Genomic DNA, 17,550 nt, shown 5'->3' on the forward strand with positions numbered 1-17,550 from the left:
GATTGGGCATTTTTGGTGTTGGTATGGATTTGTTGCTGCCTTTTTTTTGGAATAGTTTGGTGTTGATTATTTGATTGATGAGTTGTTGTTGGATTTGCTGACTGGTTAGAGTACATTGGTGTGAAGTTTGTTTCACTTCAGTCCAGCATATTTATTTATTTAGTGTTAGTTTGTTCTCAAGATTTGCTATTATGGAGTCCAAAGACATTGTTCAACTCCCTAATTATTTCTTATCTCCTGATTTGTTATCAATTACTTCCATTCGTCTTAATGGAAGTAATTATGCTTAGTGGGCCCAGGCAGTTGAAGTCTTTCTTCTTGGTAGAAAGAAGTTTAAGTACGTGATTAGTGAACCCCTAGTACCTACAGATCCCAAATTTTTTGATTGGAGAGCCGAAGATGCACAAATTAGGAGTTGCTTGTGGAATAGCATGGAGTCTAAGATTAGTTGTAGTTTGGTTTTGCTTACCAACTGCTAAACTTGTTTGGAAACGGGTCAATGAACTTTACTTTGGTGTTAACAATTTGAAGCGGATTTATAATTTTCATCAAAATTATTTCTCCTTAAGTTTGAGTGATTTGTCTTTGGAGGACTATTATAACAAGTTTAAGGGTGTATGTGAAGAACTCAATAATTATAAGCCCATCTCCTCTGATGTTAAAACTATGAAGAAATAACGAGATTCTATGCATGTTTCTCATTTCCTCTCTGGATTTCCTAAAAGTTTGAATCTGGTAAAATCACAAATTTTAGTTAGTCCATACCTCCTTTCATTGTTGGTAGACTTCAACAGGCCACATTATCTTACTCTAGTATTGCCCCTTTCTCTTCCTCCAGTACTAATGCATTACCTTCTGGTGATAAATTTGCCTTTGCCACTTATATGGGGAGTAATAGAGGTAGTCGTGGAGGTTGAGGTCGTGGGGGCCAAGGCCATGGAGGTCGTGACCATGGGGGTCGTGGTTGTGAACAAAGGGGTCATGGTAGTGAACAAAAGGGGTCGTGGTAGAGGATGTGGTCTTTGTAAGTGCAATTATTGTCATGGTGAGAATCATATAATAGACTTTGGTTGGGAGTTGTATGGTAAACCCTCGGCTCACCAAGCTAGTTTTTAAGTTGAAGAACTGCCTTCACAGTCACTTACACTAACATCCAAAGTAGTCTCTATTCCTGAGGAAGAGTACAATCACCTCTTGTCTTTGCATTCCAACTCTGTTGGGTCTGACTCTACAACTACTTTGGCTTAACGAGGTACTTTAATTTCTTGTCTTGCCACTTAGGACCCTTGGGTCATTGACTCAGGTGCTACTGATCATATGACAAGTTTGACCTTGAGCAATCTAGTAGTCTTCCCAAGGTTACATTGGCAGATGGCTCAGCCACTATAGTTTCTGGTTTGGGCACTGCCAATCTCAGTCCTAATGTCTCTCTCTCTATCGTTTGTCTTATACATTCTTGATTTTCCTTTTAATCTTTTGTCAATTAGTAAGCTTATTAAACTTTTGAATTGCGCTGCCATTTTTTTTATCCACTCACTGTATCTTTTAGGATCTCGAGATGGGGAAGATTATTGTGGAGAGCACGAAGCTAGTGGACTTTATTACTTAGATCGGCATGGTTCTTCCAGTTTAGTGGCTTCTCATTTGTCTATCTTGCCTCTTTAGCATCACTGTTGCCTTGGTCATCTATCTCTCTAGAATTTGAAGTCGTTTGTCCCATTGTGTCGTCAAACTGAGTCCTTACAATGTGAAGCATGTTAGTTGGGTAAACACCATAGGGTGCCTTTTGCTTCTAGGCGTGTGAGTCGTGTTAGTAGTCCTTTTCATTTAGTTCATTCTGATATTTGGGGTCCAATAAACACTCTCTCATTATTGGGATTTAAATATTTTGTAACTTTTGTTAATGATTATTCTAGAATCACCTACCTTTATCTTACGAAAGAAAGATTTGAATTGAACTCAATTTTCAAATCATTTTATATGGAAATAAAGACTCAGTTTAATGCTTCACTTTGTATTTTTTAGTTTGATAATGCTCGTGAATATTTTCATACATTTTTATCTTCATGCCCCCATACTCTACAACAAAATGGTGTTGCTAAACACAAAATGTGTCATTTGTTAGAGGTCACTCATGCCTTAATGTTTCATATGCGTGTTCCCAAATCATATTGGAGTGATGTTGTTCTCAGTGCCTGTCACCTATTTAATCGTATGCCTTCTATTATTCTAGGTGGTCAGATCCCTTATACTATGCTCTTTCTTGATGCATCTTTGTTTCATCTACCTCCTAAGATCTTTGGTTGTGTGTACTATGTTCATGTCTTAGGTCTAGGGAGTAACAAACTTCGAATAGCACCCTACCTTACCACTTGACTAGTAAGGGAAAGCCCTTTACTAAAAAAATATAGATAGGGCTTTTTTCGCTTGTTCGTCAAGCTTTTGAGTAGCTCTTTCAACTGCCGCCTAATCTCCCAACATGTTCAAGAACCAAGAGCAACCGCCCAGTCCTTGGGCGGCCGGAGGAAGCTTGCTTATAGAAAGAAGATAGGCCGGTCAAACAAAAACGTGTAACGAGCTCTCCGCTTTTAGTCACTAAGTAGTGCTTGTTATTCTGTCCTTTGGGGTAGATCCATTAAATGTGTTTTTCTTGGGTATTCTCGTAATCAAAAGGGATACTGATGTTACTCACCTACTCTTTGTCATTGTTTCATTAGTGCTGATGTCACATTTGATGAAACTCAATCTTATTTCCCTCCTTCGGTTGCTAGTGACAGTTCTCCTCCTTGTCTTCCTCTCCTACCACCTGTGTCTCCTACTGAATCTCCTTAGAAACCACTCCAAGTGTATCATCGTCGGTAGAAACCTCCAATAAAGACTTCTTTTCCCCGCCTAGTGATACGCCTCTTGATCCTGCCTCTCTTCCAATTGCTTTGCACAAAGGTAAGCGTTCTTGTACCTCTCATCCTATCTCTTAGTTTGTCTCTTATGGTCACTTTTCTTTATCTCTCCATGCTTTTACCACCTCCTTGAATTCTACTATTGTTCCTAAGTCTGTCTAGGAGGCTATGGCCATTTCTAGTTGGAAGTTTGCTATGGAGGTAGAAATGTCTGCCTTGTCTGAAAATGCTACTTGGTCTTTAGTTACTCGTCCTCCAAGGAAAACTACTATTGGTTGTTGTTGGGTGTATACTGTGAAGTACTTGCCTAATAGTTCTATTGAACGTTTGAAAGCTCGCTTGGTTGCCAAAGGCTATACCTAGACATACGGTGTCGACTATGCCAAGACATTCTCATCTATTGCTAAAATTTCTTTTGTCTGGATTTCGATCTCCTTGGCTACTAATTTGGGTTGGTCATTGTTTCAGTTAGATGTTAAAAATGCCTACTTGAATGACAATTTGAAGGAAGAGGTGTATATGGAGCAACCACTTGGGTTTGTTGTTCTAAGGGAGTCTGGAAAAGTGTGTAGGTTGCATAAAGCCATCTATGGTCTTAAACAATCTCCCAGAGCTTGGTTTGGAAATTTCAGTGAAGTTTTGTTAAAGTTTGGATTGTGACATTGCCACTCTGATTACTCTGTGTTTTCTCTTACCTGCAAGAGGGAAGATTTTGTTGATAGTATATGTTGATAATATTATAATCACTGGTGATGACAAGAAGGGTATTGATGATTTGAAGAGATACCTTCAAAACTCCTTTTGAACTAAGGATCTGGGTAAATTTCATTATTTCTTAGGTATTGAGGTAGCACGATTTAAAGAAGGCATCAGTCTATCACAAAGAAAGTATGTTTTGGATATTTTGGAAAAATTGGCTTGTTAGGATCTAAACTAGTGGAGACTCCTATGGATCCTAATGTCAAATTGTATGAAGATCAAGGGGAGTTGTTATCTAATCTTGAGAGATATTGTCGTCCGGTTGGTAAATTGAATTATCTCACAATTACTCGCCTAGATATGTCATTTGCAATTAGTGTTTTGAGCCAGTATATGAAAGATTATCGTCTTCCACATTGGGAGGTAGTTATTTGGATTGTGAGGTATCTTAAAGCACATCTAGGCCGTGGTCTTTTTTATAAAGCTAATGGTCACCTACGGGTAGAAGCCTATATTGATGCTGATTGGGCTGGATCACCGTCAGATAGAAAATCAACTATTGGGTATTGCACTTATCTGGGAGGAAACCTAATTAATTGGAGAAGTAAGAAACTAACTGTTGTTGCCAGGTCTAGTGCAGAGACTGAGTATAAAGCCATGGCACACATCATGTGAGCTTATGTGAATTAAGCATTTACTTGAGGAATTAAAATTTGTTGTGAAGCTGCCTATGACTATGCATTGTGATAATCAAGCAGCAATTTACATTACCTCCAATTTCGTGTTCCATGAGCGAACCAAGCATGTTGAAGTAGATTGTCATATTACTTGGGAGAAAGTAGAAGATGGTGTAATTGCTACTCCATATGTTTCTACAAGATTCCAAATTGTTGATATGTTTACCAAAGCTTTATGTAAGACTCGTTTGGGTTTATTATGAACAAGATAGGATTGTATGATTTATACTCTCTAGCTTGAGGGGGGTGTTATGAGTTTAAGCTAGGGGCAAAACAATAATATTATTGTACTCCTTTATATATAAATAATATTTTATGTGTTAGGATTGACTTATCAAACCCTAAGCACTTTCACCTTTGTCAATAAGGATAATTAGTTAGGTTTCAAGCACCTTAATCATGTGTTAATTCTTGTAAACATATGCTGAATTAGTAAAAGCACATGAGGAATTAGTTGGCCAATATTATTGAGCCATGTGGGGCCAATTAAAATAAAGCTAATCATGTATATATAGATGCTTGTACTTTCATTTTGGGGAATGAATAAAGAATACTCATTTTGTACTTAGACTTGTGTTGGTCTTGCTTGAAGGTAGAGACTCTCTCAGAATAGTCTCACTTAGAGAATGTGACTATCTAGAAGAAGTTACAATCACCACTCCATCACATCCATGACTCATCACATTTCTTCGTACATCCCAAATCCTTTGACACACACACGAACATGTAACTAGACACATATTATATATATATATATATATAGTATTTTAGACCCATTTTAATAATGAAAAGTCATTTATGTAAATACTAAAAAATATTTTAATTTAGAAAAAAAGCACCTATAAAAAATAGCATATTCATTATATTATATTAGTACCACTTCAGCTCAGCCCTATTAGCACCCGATCCCTATTAGTACCACTTCGCCTAGCAGAGGTAGAGCCATAATTAATAGAACTGAACAACCCCTTCAGCTCTCTTAAACCTTTCACCCCTGAGCTTTTTAAGCCACGTGTTTTCTTGTTCACCTCAGCCCTCCGATTTAATTCAACTTCAACTGCCAATAAAAATTATGTTGCTTGATCTTCAAACCCTCTAGGGACATGCCAAGGAAATTATCGAAATTATTGAATCTCCTTTGAAACCACTCTAAGTAAGGTACTTGCCTCTTTGAACTATCCACACCCACAAACCTCTCCTTATCCACAACTGTCTGTTCTGCCATAGCCGAAGGGAGAGAAAAAGCAAGTGGTTCAAGAGAGTGAGGCTGATCAGCATCCTCCGAGTAGGTATCTGAAACCCAGTCCTCCACTAGCACTTCATCCTCTTCGATAAGAGCCGTTGACACATTGATAGCTTCAGAAGACTCCCACAGAACTAAGGCCAGCTGTTTTTGCTCCTCCAATACCTCAATAGCTTCACTTAGTGGCGGAGATACCTAAATCAGAACCGCAACCCTCCTTCCGTCACGTAGTACAAGTACCCACTGCTCTGAATTCCCTTATTTCTTGACTATATTGCTGGAATGCTCTTAAGAATCAATCAGAAGTCTCGCTCTAAGCCCTCTTTACTATCTGTGGTACATGCCGACTCATTCTTGGCCTCATCAGCCTTATCAGAACTGAGCTGCTTAGCCTCGACTGCATCGGAGGCTTGATTCAAGTCAGTCAACACTGATAACTCATATCTAGCGTCGTTGACCTTATCAGAGTCGTGAAATTGAGCAACGGTGACATCGAAGACCATCGACGACATCAACAGCGTTATCGGCACATCCACCACCACATTGGAACTTAGATCATCTACTGTTGAGGACGTTGAGACTGATGAAAGCAATGAAGACTTCCCTGGAGGTTGGGTCTCTCGAATCGGAAAATACAGGGAGTTAAGCTCTTTTGTTTTGAGCTGCCAAACCAAAGTGGGTTTGGGCTTAGAGATGTTAAAATGAGTTGGGTTGGGTTGTTTAGCTTTTGAGAGTGCAGTGGGTCTAAAGACTTGCGTGGGCTCAACGCTTACCCGACCCACTTCCCGGATGTTGGAGTACTTAACTTCCCACTTACCATTCAGCCCACGCTCCAAACATAAAGATAGTTCTAGCGATAAAGGAATTTTAGTGCCATTAATAGCATTGTCTTTAATCTCAAGCATGATGTCAGCCCCAGGTACCGTTCTTTCCTTCCTAACACCCCTATCCCGCAAATCCTAGTACTGATTTCTCAAGCAAGGTTTGTTTGAATTTTGAATACTGGGCATTAATTGCTTTCTTTTTTTGCTTCCACCATCGTCTTTCTGATCACCATCCACCGTTGCCGACAAAAAGATTTTTGTTGCCTAAATTGTTGCCCTATCAGGTTCAAAACAGATTGAGATGGTGGTTTGACGGTAAGTGAGTCGCAATAGCCTTGCGTAGATGAAATCCAAATCCTCTCCACCCACTACCCAGCTTTCCTTCCGGCACAATGATGGAACCATTCCGATACCCATGAACAAGTTCAGAGATCATAAGAAAGCTTCCATGTGCATTGGAACCTAGTTGCAAAATAAAAACCTTACTACCATCCCTGAAGGGGATTCTCCATAAAATCACCAACCTGAGTCTTGTAACGGCAAATTGATATCTTTTCATTGCCTGTAACAACTACAATCTCATCTTTGCGAGTTAAAACTTCATTTGCCACAACCATATGCATCTTGTACTTTTTAAGAGTCATATCAGCCTTCTCCAAAAGTATTTGTATATTTGTCTCTAGCTGTTTATAAGGTAGAGGAAAACTTTTAGTCCCATTTCATTATAAAATAACAAAAAGTCAAGGAACTTATAGCAAAAAGCTTTATACAAAATTCCAGTAGAAGAGAGACTAATAGGCCCTCCACTTTCTTCAAGACATAGGGGATTATGAAAGGTCATACATCATTTGCCTACCACTTTCTCTTTCTCAAATTCACATTACCAAAGAAGCATATGAAGCTAAAAACATTGTGAATACATCTCTGTTCAGTGGAAGTCCATTGGTAGGCACATTCAAATTCGGAGCAATGTATATTTTGTTTTGATATAAACTCAAATTTCTATTTAAAATATATATATATATATATATATATATATATATATATATATATATATTAACCCAAACTAAAATTCAACCAAAGCTATAAGAGTGATTTGTGATGGGAAATTAAAAAAAAAATACAACACAAAAAAATTAAATAAGAAAACTATCAACCTAAATTAGAGTTATATGAATGAACAAAAATAGAGAGAGAGAGAGAGAGAGAGAGAGAGAGTACTTACAGTTTTTGTGTGAAAAAAATATGGATTTAATGGAATAAATGATATCAAATTTATACAAAATAAGATGGAGAGAAGAAGAGTCAAAATATAAGAAATAAGAAATGATGAAGTTTAATGGTAAAGTAAAGAGTACTAGGGAGATAAAAAAGGCATAGAGGGAGGGGAAATGTCAAAGTAAGAGAAGAAGAGTTTTTTTTTTTTTTTTTTTTGAATAGGAAGATGAAAAGTTTAAAAATTCAATTTTAACAATCACTTGAAATTAGAAAGAAGAAAACGAAAAGTTGAAATCAATTTGGGTAACTAAATATTAGGGATGGCAATGGGGCGGGGCGGGGCGGGGCGGGGCCGAAGGATGTGGTCTTCATCCCGCCCCGCATGGTTTTGTCTTGCCCCATCCTCACCTTGCCCTGCATGAAGGGGAAAAGTTTCTAACCCCATCCCCAACCCTTGGGGGCCCCGCCCCACCCCACCCCACCCCATAAAACTATACTTTTTGTTAATATGCCCTACAACTAGTACAATTTTTTTAATGAAACATATATCATTAATAAAAATATACTTGAAATTACAACTAAATTTATCCCATCAAACCAAATCAATTTTTAGAAAAAAAAAAATTGAATAATATATCTAAGAGTGTAACAAGATAATCACACAAAAAAAAAAAAACTCATAGTATAACACATAACAAAATAAAGGCAGAGAACCACATTAGGTAAAATAAAATAGGCTAATATTGATATGTTTGTTTAAATAGTAGGGTTTTAGATTATGAAAAAATTACAATTATAACTCTTAGCAATGCGTGGCAAGGCGGGCGGGGATGGGGTGGGGTGGGGTGGGTCTAAAAAGTCTAAACCCATCCCTGTCCCACCCCGCCCCTTAGTGCGGGGCTAAAATCTTGCCCCATCCCTACCCCACCACCTTTGCAGGGCGGGGAAAACCCCGCGTGGGGTGAAACAGAGAGGGGTAGGTTAAGCGGGGCGGGACAAAATTGCCATCCTTACTGAATATAGTCAAACATTTGCATTTAATGAATAGTAACGTTGGTAATGAATAGTCAAACACGTGCATCTATCCACTAAAAAGATAATGAATTATTAAATTTTAACAATCTTGAAATTAAAAAGAAGAAAATGAAAAGTTGAAATCAATTTGAGTAGCTAAACAGTCAAATATTTGCATTTAAAACAAATGAATAGTAACATGTTGAATAGTAATGGAGTGCATTAACAGGTTTTTCTATGAACTATATTTAATTATTTTATATAAAATAAAATAGGAAAATCATAAAGGAATTTAAAATATATATATATGTCGTGGCTGATGAGATGGTTCAACAAGAGTATATCAACATTAAATTCTACGTCTCAGCTTTTAGATATATATATAGATATAGATATAGACTAGTTGCATTTTTTTGTGGAAACTTACGTATATTATTGTCTCCAGAATGCTAAGTATTTGATTTTTTTTTAAAGGCTTACAAAAAATAATATTGATGGTAAATGAGATCATTAAAATTGATTAAGAAAATAAGGCACTATCATAAAACCATTCTATATAAATTGTAAAAATGACCAAGTCCCTGTCATTGCGAAACTATTATTACAAAAAAGATATCGATGTTTCAAAATTATAACACAAGATTCATTCAAGCTACAAAATTGTAAAAGGTTCCCTTAGTGACATGATAAACAAAAAAAAAGTTCTTCACCTTCCGTACCTAGAGGCCCTCCATTGATTAACATCTGCCTGGTTAACTTTTCATTCCCTTCATTCCATTTGAGGTTTTATATAACTCCCCTTCTGTTATGGGGAGAAGGGCCTAGGGATCCACCAAAACTCCATTGATATAACACCATTTTAATCCTTTTAACCCAAAATTTAAAGTCAATAAATTTTAAGTCCAACTATGTATATCATTATTTTTTCTTATTATAGGATTCCACTCTCACACGTGCACATGTGTGCCTCTATCACATCTACCTAACTACCTCTAGCAAGTGATCCAAGAGTATCGTTCATACAAGAGTTGCACCAAATGTAGCAATCACCAAATCCAACTTGCTCCAAGAGCCACCCACACTCTTAATAGACCATACACCAAATGCATTAAGAAAAAGATACCAGTTCAAGCAAAAGATACTAGATCAACCAATTGCCTTAAAGCCTTTGTTTGGACACAAAGATAGTTGTAACTAACTGTTCTCAACAGCTAAGGTTGCTAGTTTGAACTCAAAAAAAATATCTTAAAATAGCTTAGAAGATGCTCCTACATCAAGTACCTTACTCCTTACTATGATCCAAAGGAGGCCCAGAGCACTTGAGGCCAAGTGCTTTCTAAGAAGGGCAGCCTGATGCAGAGCATCTTCTAAACTGTTTTGTTTGAGTTCAGGCTAGCAGTCTTAGCTATTGAGAACAGTTAGTTACAGCTATCTTTGAGTCCAAACAATGGCCTTAAGGTAGTTAGCTTATATGGCAGTCATTCTTTATCTGAATTAGTTAGTCTTGTTAATGAATTAGTTATTTGTATTAGATGTGACCAATGTTAGTTTGAAACTTGGCAACAAACTAATGGTTGTTGGCAACAAACTAGTTATATCTAATACAAGTAACTAATTCAGATAAGAATGACTGCCATATAAGCTAACTGCCTTAAGGCCACTGTTTGGACATAAAAATAGCTGTAATTAATTGTTCTCAACTGTTAACGTTGCTAGTTTGTACTCAAACAAAATATCTTAAAACAGCTTAGAAGATGCTTCTGCATTGGCATTCAACAATAGCATGTTGACGTATTTAATAGTAGTGGAAAGCGTTTAGCAATGGCACCTTGAGGTATTTAACAAAAACAATATGAAGCATTTGGTGGTGACATCATGAAGCATTCAGCAGCACACCATGAGGCATTCAGCAACAATAGCAAAGGGCATTCAATGACATTGTCAATGTGCTATGAACAAAACTCATCAAAGCCATTAATACTTGATTTGCGGGATGGTTGAGAAAGTCATCAAAGTACAAAAAAACTAGGCTTGAGGCACGTTCAGGTCATCAAAGCATGAAAATTTGATTTGCAGGAGCGCATCTAAGTCATCAAAGTAGTAAAATCTTGATTTTGCTGGAATTTTGAACACGAACCTATACTGAGCAGAATCTTATGCGCAATTAGATGAAGCATGAGAAGAACTGATTGGAAAAGGAGTGAAATATGATCTATGCATGCTAGAAATATGTGTTTTTAGGCTTGGATGGGATGTCTTTGAGAGCTAAGTGAGGGAAGAAAAGAAGTAACAGTGTGTTTTCAAGTGAGACAAGGCAAATTGATGCTCTTTGCTCTCTTGCTTTTGTTCCGGTGATGAATTTTTGCACAAGTCTTGATGTAGAATAGACCGCCATGGCCGTTTTGGTCTCTCACATGCGCCTGAAATCAACGCACAAGGCAAAAAGGCACTCGTAGAAATCATGGGCCTCAGAGTCAGAATTGCATGAAATTTAGCAGGCTGAAGCGGAACGGCCTTCTAAGCAATAGTCATCTCTTTGCCATGAGGTAGCCCTGAAAATGGCGAATTCCTTTATTTAGGCCTCAAAAACTATGATTTTTCCATTTATAGTAGTTTTTATTTCCTTAATACCTTTTTGCTTAAAAGTCATAATAAGGTCCTGCTTGTTTTAGGATGACCCTTAAGATCAGTAGTTTATGATTCTCTCTAGATTTGAGGAGATGTCAGGGCTAAAAATTAATTTAGGTAAGTTTGAATTGGTTCAATTGGGGATGTGGGTAATCTTCATAAGCTAGTGGAGATTTTGGGCTGTAGGAAGTCTGCTCTTCCGCTAAAATATTTAGGTCTTCCATTGGGTGTTGCTTTTAAAGATGGAGCGAAGGCTAGCCGCTTGGAAGATGTTGTATTTATCTAAGGGGGGATAAGGTTACCCTTATTAAGAGTGCTCTCTCTAGCTTACCTACGTATTTCCTTTCTCTTTTCCCTATTCCAGTCAAAGTGGCTAAGAGGATGGAGAAATTACAAAGGGATTTCCTTTAGACTGGTATTGGGGATGATCATAAAATTATTTAGTAAATTGATCTCAGTTATGTAAGCCAGTGAAGAAGGGAGGGATAGGCATTAGGTGTTTGAGAATGTTTAATTCTGCCTTATTAGCGAAATGGTTGTGGTGCTATGGTTTGGAGAATGATGCCCTTTGGAGAAGGGTCATTGGGGGTGAAGTATGAGAATGAGTAGGGTGGTTGGTGTACAAAATCTGTGTTTGGGGCATATGGTGTTTGTTTGTGGAAGTTCATTTGGAGTGGCTGGTGAAATTTTTCCAAGTTCATTCGATATGAAGTGGGTGATGGTACTCGTTTGAAGTTTTAGGATGATGTGTGGTGTAGAGATCGTCCTCTTAAGGAGGCGTTTCCAGATCTATATAATATTAGTAAGACAAGGGATGCTTCGGTCTTTGAGGTTATGCGCTATGCAAATGGGAGAGTTTCTTGGAACATTCAGTTTCGTCGTTTAGTGAATGATCAAGAGTCACAATCTTTGGACTCGTTTATGGTTTTGATCTATTCCACAAAGGTGCGGGGTGTTGGTTCTGACATTCTTTGTTGGAAGCCAGCCAGCAGCCGTGGTTTCAAGGTGAGTGGGTATTATCATTCTATGTCCCCTTCCACTGGCATTCCTTTCCCTTGGAAAATGGTGTGGCAATCGAAGGTTCCTCCTCAGGTAGCCTTTTTCTCTTGGACTGTGGCTTTAGGCTAGATTCTTACTATAGATAACTTTCGGAAGAGGCATTTTGTTGTCCTTGAGTGGTGTTTTATGTGCAAAAGGTGTGGGGAATCTGTAGATCATCTCCTCCTTCACTGTCCTATAACTAATGAGATGTGGAGTATGATCTTTTGCTTGTTTGGTATTTGTTGGGTGATGCCTCAAAGGGTAGTGGATTTGTTGGATTGTCGAACATGCAATTTCAGGCGTCATCGTAATATAGTTGTTTGGATGTTTGTGCCGCACTGCTTGATGTGGTGTATCTGGTGGAAACAGAATGCTAAAAGCTTTGAGGGTCATGATCGGTCCATCATTGAGTTTCGGTCTTTCTTCTTTTTTACCCTTCTCGAATGGTGTATTATTTTACCATCTTTTTCTTGTATTTCCCTTCTTGTGTTGCTAGATCATTGTAATTTGGTTTCTTGATGTTTTTGCTTTTTGTACATTTCCTATGTACTGGGCTGTGTGTTTTTAATAAAATCTTCTTGTTACTTGTCAAAAAAAAAAATCACGTAAGTAATGCGAATTAGGGTTTTAGACTTTTTTCTTAGTATTTATATGTTTTATAGTCGTTAGAGGCAAAGCAAACTATTATCAATAAATACGTATGTTTTGTCAAATTTTCTTCTAGTGCGTTCCAGTTTTTATCTCCTTGTGGATTCAGGAAACCCCTCGTGGATTTGAGGCTTACTACTAGAAGCTAATAGTTTAGTTTCTGTTTCATCAAGAGAGCATCGTGTATGCTTTTTTCAGGCTTCTGCGACATCAAGTCGTCTCTTTTTATAGTGGTTCATAACTTGGATATTACTGAAAGAGTGCTTCCTTAGGTACCTGATTGCTCAGGGCACCTTTTCTTATAGCAAAGGGCTTGCACTGAGCCGTGTGGTTCATTGAGCTTTATTTCTAAGTTGGATAATTAGTAAGGTGAAAGAATTGTCTGGTTTTAGCCACGAAGAAAAGAATTCCTAATTCTTGTGGAACTGACCAGTGTTTAGACTAAGTCAATAATTAATTCTAATAGCCTTGGAAAGAAGGGCAATAGCTGGGTGTATTTATTGCTGTAGAATCCAATTGGGAGAATTGAGGGACTATATATCCAAGCCTGGTTGAATGAAGCCAACCTCTTGGTTTATGTGTTTCAAGTTGACATGCTAACTAAGGGCATGGTTGACATGTCAACCAAATGTGATTTTAGTGGACTTGTTGCCCTTGTTTATAGATTGCATATAATTTGGCGCATGTCATTTGTGGTTGGATAGGATAATTGGACCCTGAATGCATCCATGTAAGTGAAATGAGACTTGTTGCCTAAGGATTATATCTTTCTCATCTGCTAACTTAAACTTCAAGGGCTAATGTATAATCTATTCATTTAAAAATGAAAAAGAAAAAGAAAGATCCTCAACAAACCTCCAAAGCGATCTAGGCTATTAATTTGTATATTGAAGTTATGATCCTGTTAGAGGGGTATATTAGTTCAGTTAGTATATTTCAGGTATGCAATTATCTCTGAGTGTGTGCTATTTACCGTTGATAGAAACTGCCAATTGTGAGTTTGTATGAACATGGTACTGAGCGCTGATGTCTCACACAATAAGACAAACAGACACCGAGCAAAGTAACAGCCCTATTACAGGCATTGTGATTGAAGTGCTTGATGCATCTCCTATATCAAGGAGCTAGAGTTGTATCATGTTTGGACATGCATGGACTCAGTTGTATCATGTTGATCAACTTCTTTTTTCCTTTTCTCTCAAATCTTTTTGGTTCTTACTCACCAGCCCCCCTTCCAAAAGAATAATATCAATTAATTTGAAATCTTCCATGATCATGGAGAATTTGTCTCAAATGGTGTGTAAAAGTGGTGTACTCTTATTTCCTTTGAGGCATTTAAACTAAGGAGGGTTTCCTACATTATTATAACTTAAATAATAAAAGTCAATACAGATCAAATTTAAATTCTCCTTGGGTGTCCATATATATATATATATATATATATATATAAATGACTGTAATGTAAATGAATACCAAAATATTTTCTGTGAACACAACCATTTTATTTACAACATTTTGTTTTTACTTTTATTACCATTTGATTAGTAAGTAATTATGTGCTGAATAAAAACAACAAAATTTTTTATGAAGTTTTAGAGGCAATATTTACACTATATGTACTATTATTCAGATCACATTCGAAAAGGACTAGATGGACACATCTCATGCTTAAGTACCTCTGACTATCAATTGTACCAATCAACTTGGAATAATAGCTGTTGTTGCAGTGATACAGTACAAAGAAATTTTCTCAAGTGAAATTGTTCTAAAACTTGAAAGCAGAAAATTCGTATGTATTAATCTGCTATTGACACACAAGTTCATTTTCAATGCTTCATGTTACAGGTTTTTTTTTTCTTCTGACTTTTAACAAATAGGTTACATGTAATGATGACATCTTGATTTTTGGATGTTCAGCATGCAAAAGACCATTGAACGATACCATAAATATGCAAAAGGTGGGCAAACCAGCAACACTGAAGGGGAACAAAATTTGCAGGTAGACCTTTATCTTGAAATTTTAAAAAATATTCATTGTGAGATTATTAGTAAAACAAAGTAGGAATTAATTCTTACTAAATAATGATTTGATAAATGATTAAGTTTTGGTATTGATAAGCAAGCAACGTAATGAGGAACCGAAATTTGTGTTCACATGGTTTATTTTTTGTAGTTTGTGTTTAAAATTTTTAAATAGCTGCTTAAGCCTGTTAATCATATTTTGGTTGAGAGGGTTATATTATATCCCACATGAAGAATGTCGAGTCTAGCTCATGGGGGGAAAGTTTTGAGTTTTTCAGTTGGTTTTGGAATCCAATATTGGTTGGAAGAATAATAAACTGCGTTTGGATTTGACAATTTAAATTAAGGGATTTTGAAATCTGACTATTAGCATGAATTATTCTATATAAATTTAATAACATATTATGATTTAGATTTGTAGTTTTACTTAAACAAAAATATCTATGATATTATGGATTTGAATTTATATCTTATATGTAATCATTTTTAATATGCATATTACTAAAACTCTAATCCATTTATGAATTTCACCAACAGAATTTTTTTTTTTTTTTTCATTTCATACTCTATTTAAGTCATTTAAACAAAAAATTGAAATCCAAATCCTTATCATTTTAATACCTCTATCTAGACAAGTCAATAAAAAAAAATGCAATAATTCTTAATAAGAGTACTAATCCCATATTAATAATAAAAGAAATAAAGATTTGTGATAACCATTATAAATAAATAATTAGTTTTGTGTGAGAGTTGAAAGGCAACTTTGTCTTGTGCATGTGTTGTTGTGAGGGCACCTATGGATATGTTGTAGATTTTATATTAGTTGCTTATGAGGTTTGTAATCGTTTGTTAATGTGGTTATAATCCATATTGGTAATAGTAGATTTAATGTGGAGTCCGAAAATGGCAATGTAACTCACATGCATTTTTGGATTTGAACGTAAGACAACTGCAGGTTGCAATAATTAATTATAAGAAGTCACCACCAATCATTAGGATTGTAAGGTGTTATTTTTATTTTTTGAGAAAAGGATTTTATGTAATCTATAAACCAAAGTCATGAGGGTGCTAGGTGGTCTAATTTAAGAAAATGAAGTCATGCTTTGAATTACAAATTTAGATTCTAGAGTTTGCTTATTTATTGAGAAGATTTTAAGCATTTAACAACATCCATTATATACCAATTATTTATTTTATCTATCCCTTTAAACACCTATTACTGGCAAATGAGTTGAAACTTGAAACAACTGTTTGTTTAATTTCAGGCAATTAGTGTTGACGATCTATTGATTATCTATTGCCGATCCTGTGTTTTGGGACTAATGCTTTCTTATTATATGTGGGGATGACATTGATGGTTTTAATTGGTTGGTAATGTCCACAACATTAAACTTTGCATATCTTATGGTTCTTGTCTTTTATTCTTTTATAAGTTTTTCATGACTGAGTAATTAAGGAGGACAATAAATGTGTATTTGTTATATATTCTAGGAAAGGTTTACATGATTGAAGAAAAATTGTACTTTCACTTTATATGATCACATTCTTGTTTCTGTGATATATGTGGGTTGGGGAGGTAGCTAAATTTTGGAGATCTACTGATATTCACTTAATATAGAGTATAAGTAGCTAACCCTAAGGTTGTAGTAGAGTTAAGGTGCTTTACTCTATAAGTACATGTACCTACAATACGTTTAGATCTCTTGGGCCTTAATTTCTCTAACACTCCCTCAAACTCAAGGTGGAAACTTGAAGACAACTCTAGTTTGAAACATGGAGGAAAGCGTGACTGTGCAGAACCACTTTTAATCTAAAATGTATTGAGCTTGTTGTTAAGTGGAACGCGTGAGATAGCTGTTAGCAGTAATGAACAAAGGCTATTGGTGATGGATGGATACCAAAATATGGGTATTATAATTAGATTATGGTTGCATTGGTAGCCTAGTGAACATTGACAAAGGAGCGGTAGCTCAAGGATGGCATACATGAGGGAGATGTTGGCAATAAGCCGATAATGGTAGTCAGATGACTTAAGTTTTGGGGATGCATGAAAACGAGTGCAAGAGTGTTTTTGGGTGATTTCTTTGAAGTTTTGTAGATCGATTTTTATCAGAAGTCAAAGAAACTAGAGAAGCTGAGTGAATCACACGAATCCAGAAGTCCAAGTAGCTGTAGAGCTAAAGCAGAGATCAACGACAAGTAGTTTAAGTATAAAAACTACATGTAGTACAGTATTAGTTAGTGGACATGTGACTTACACGTGATTGACTTAATTGTACACATCTGTTAGTTAGTTAGGAAGTTTGTTAGATCAGTTAAGTTAGTTTTAGGCTGGGAAGCACGGGTGCGGCGTTTAGGCCGCCGCACCCGCGTCCAACGCGGGGACGTGCAGGCGACGCCGCTGTCTACGCGTCCGTGCCGCGTCGGGCATTAAAAAAATACTTTTTTCGGCGTGATTCGCTCCGATTCGGGCCGATGCACGCGAAATCGGGCCGATTCGCGCCGATTCGGCCCGAATTGGTACGTATCGGGCGCAAACCAGTACCGGCGAAATCGGCCGATATCGGCTGAAATCT

At 36.7% G+C, this 17,550-nt stretch overlaps 1 protein-coding gene across 1 annotated transcript in view; it reads left to right on the plus strand.

Moving 5' to 3' along the window:
* Positions 1 to 17,550, plus strand: part of LOC142619963 (MADS-box protein AGL42-like) — a 54,433-nt gene that overhangs the window by 25,434 nt on the left and 11,449 nt on the right. Inside the window, exon 3 of the mRNA XM_075793375.1 lies at positions 14,870 to 14,951. Within this exon, the coding sequence (XP_075649490.1) occupies positions 14,870 to 14,951 (82 nt within the window). The remainder of the gene's footprint in view (positions 1 to 14,869; positions 14,952 to 17,550) is intronic.

Source organism: Castanea sativa, chromosome 12, assembly GCF_040712315.1.
Source record: "Castanea sativa cultivar Marrone di Chiusa Pesio chromosome 12, ASM4071231v1".
NCBI lineage: Eukaryota > Viridiplantae > Streptophyta > Magnoliopsida > Fagales > Fagaceae > Castanea > Castanea sativa.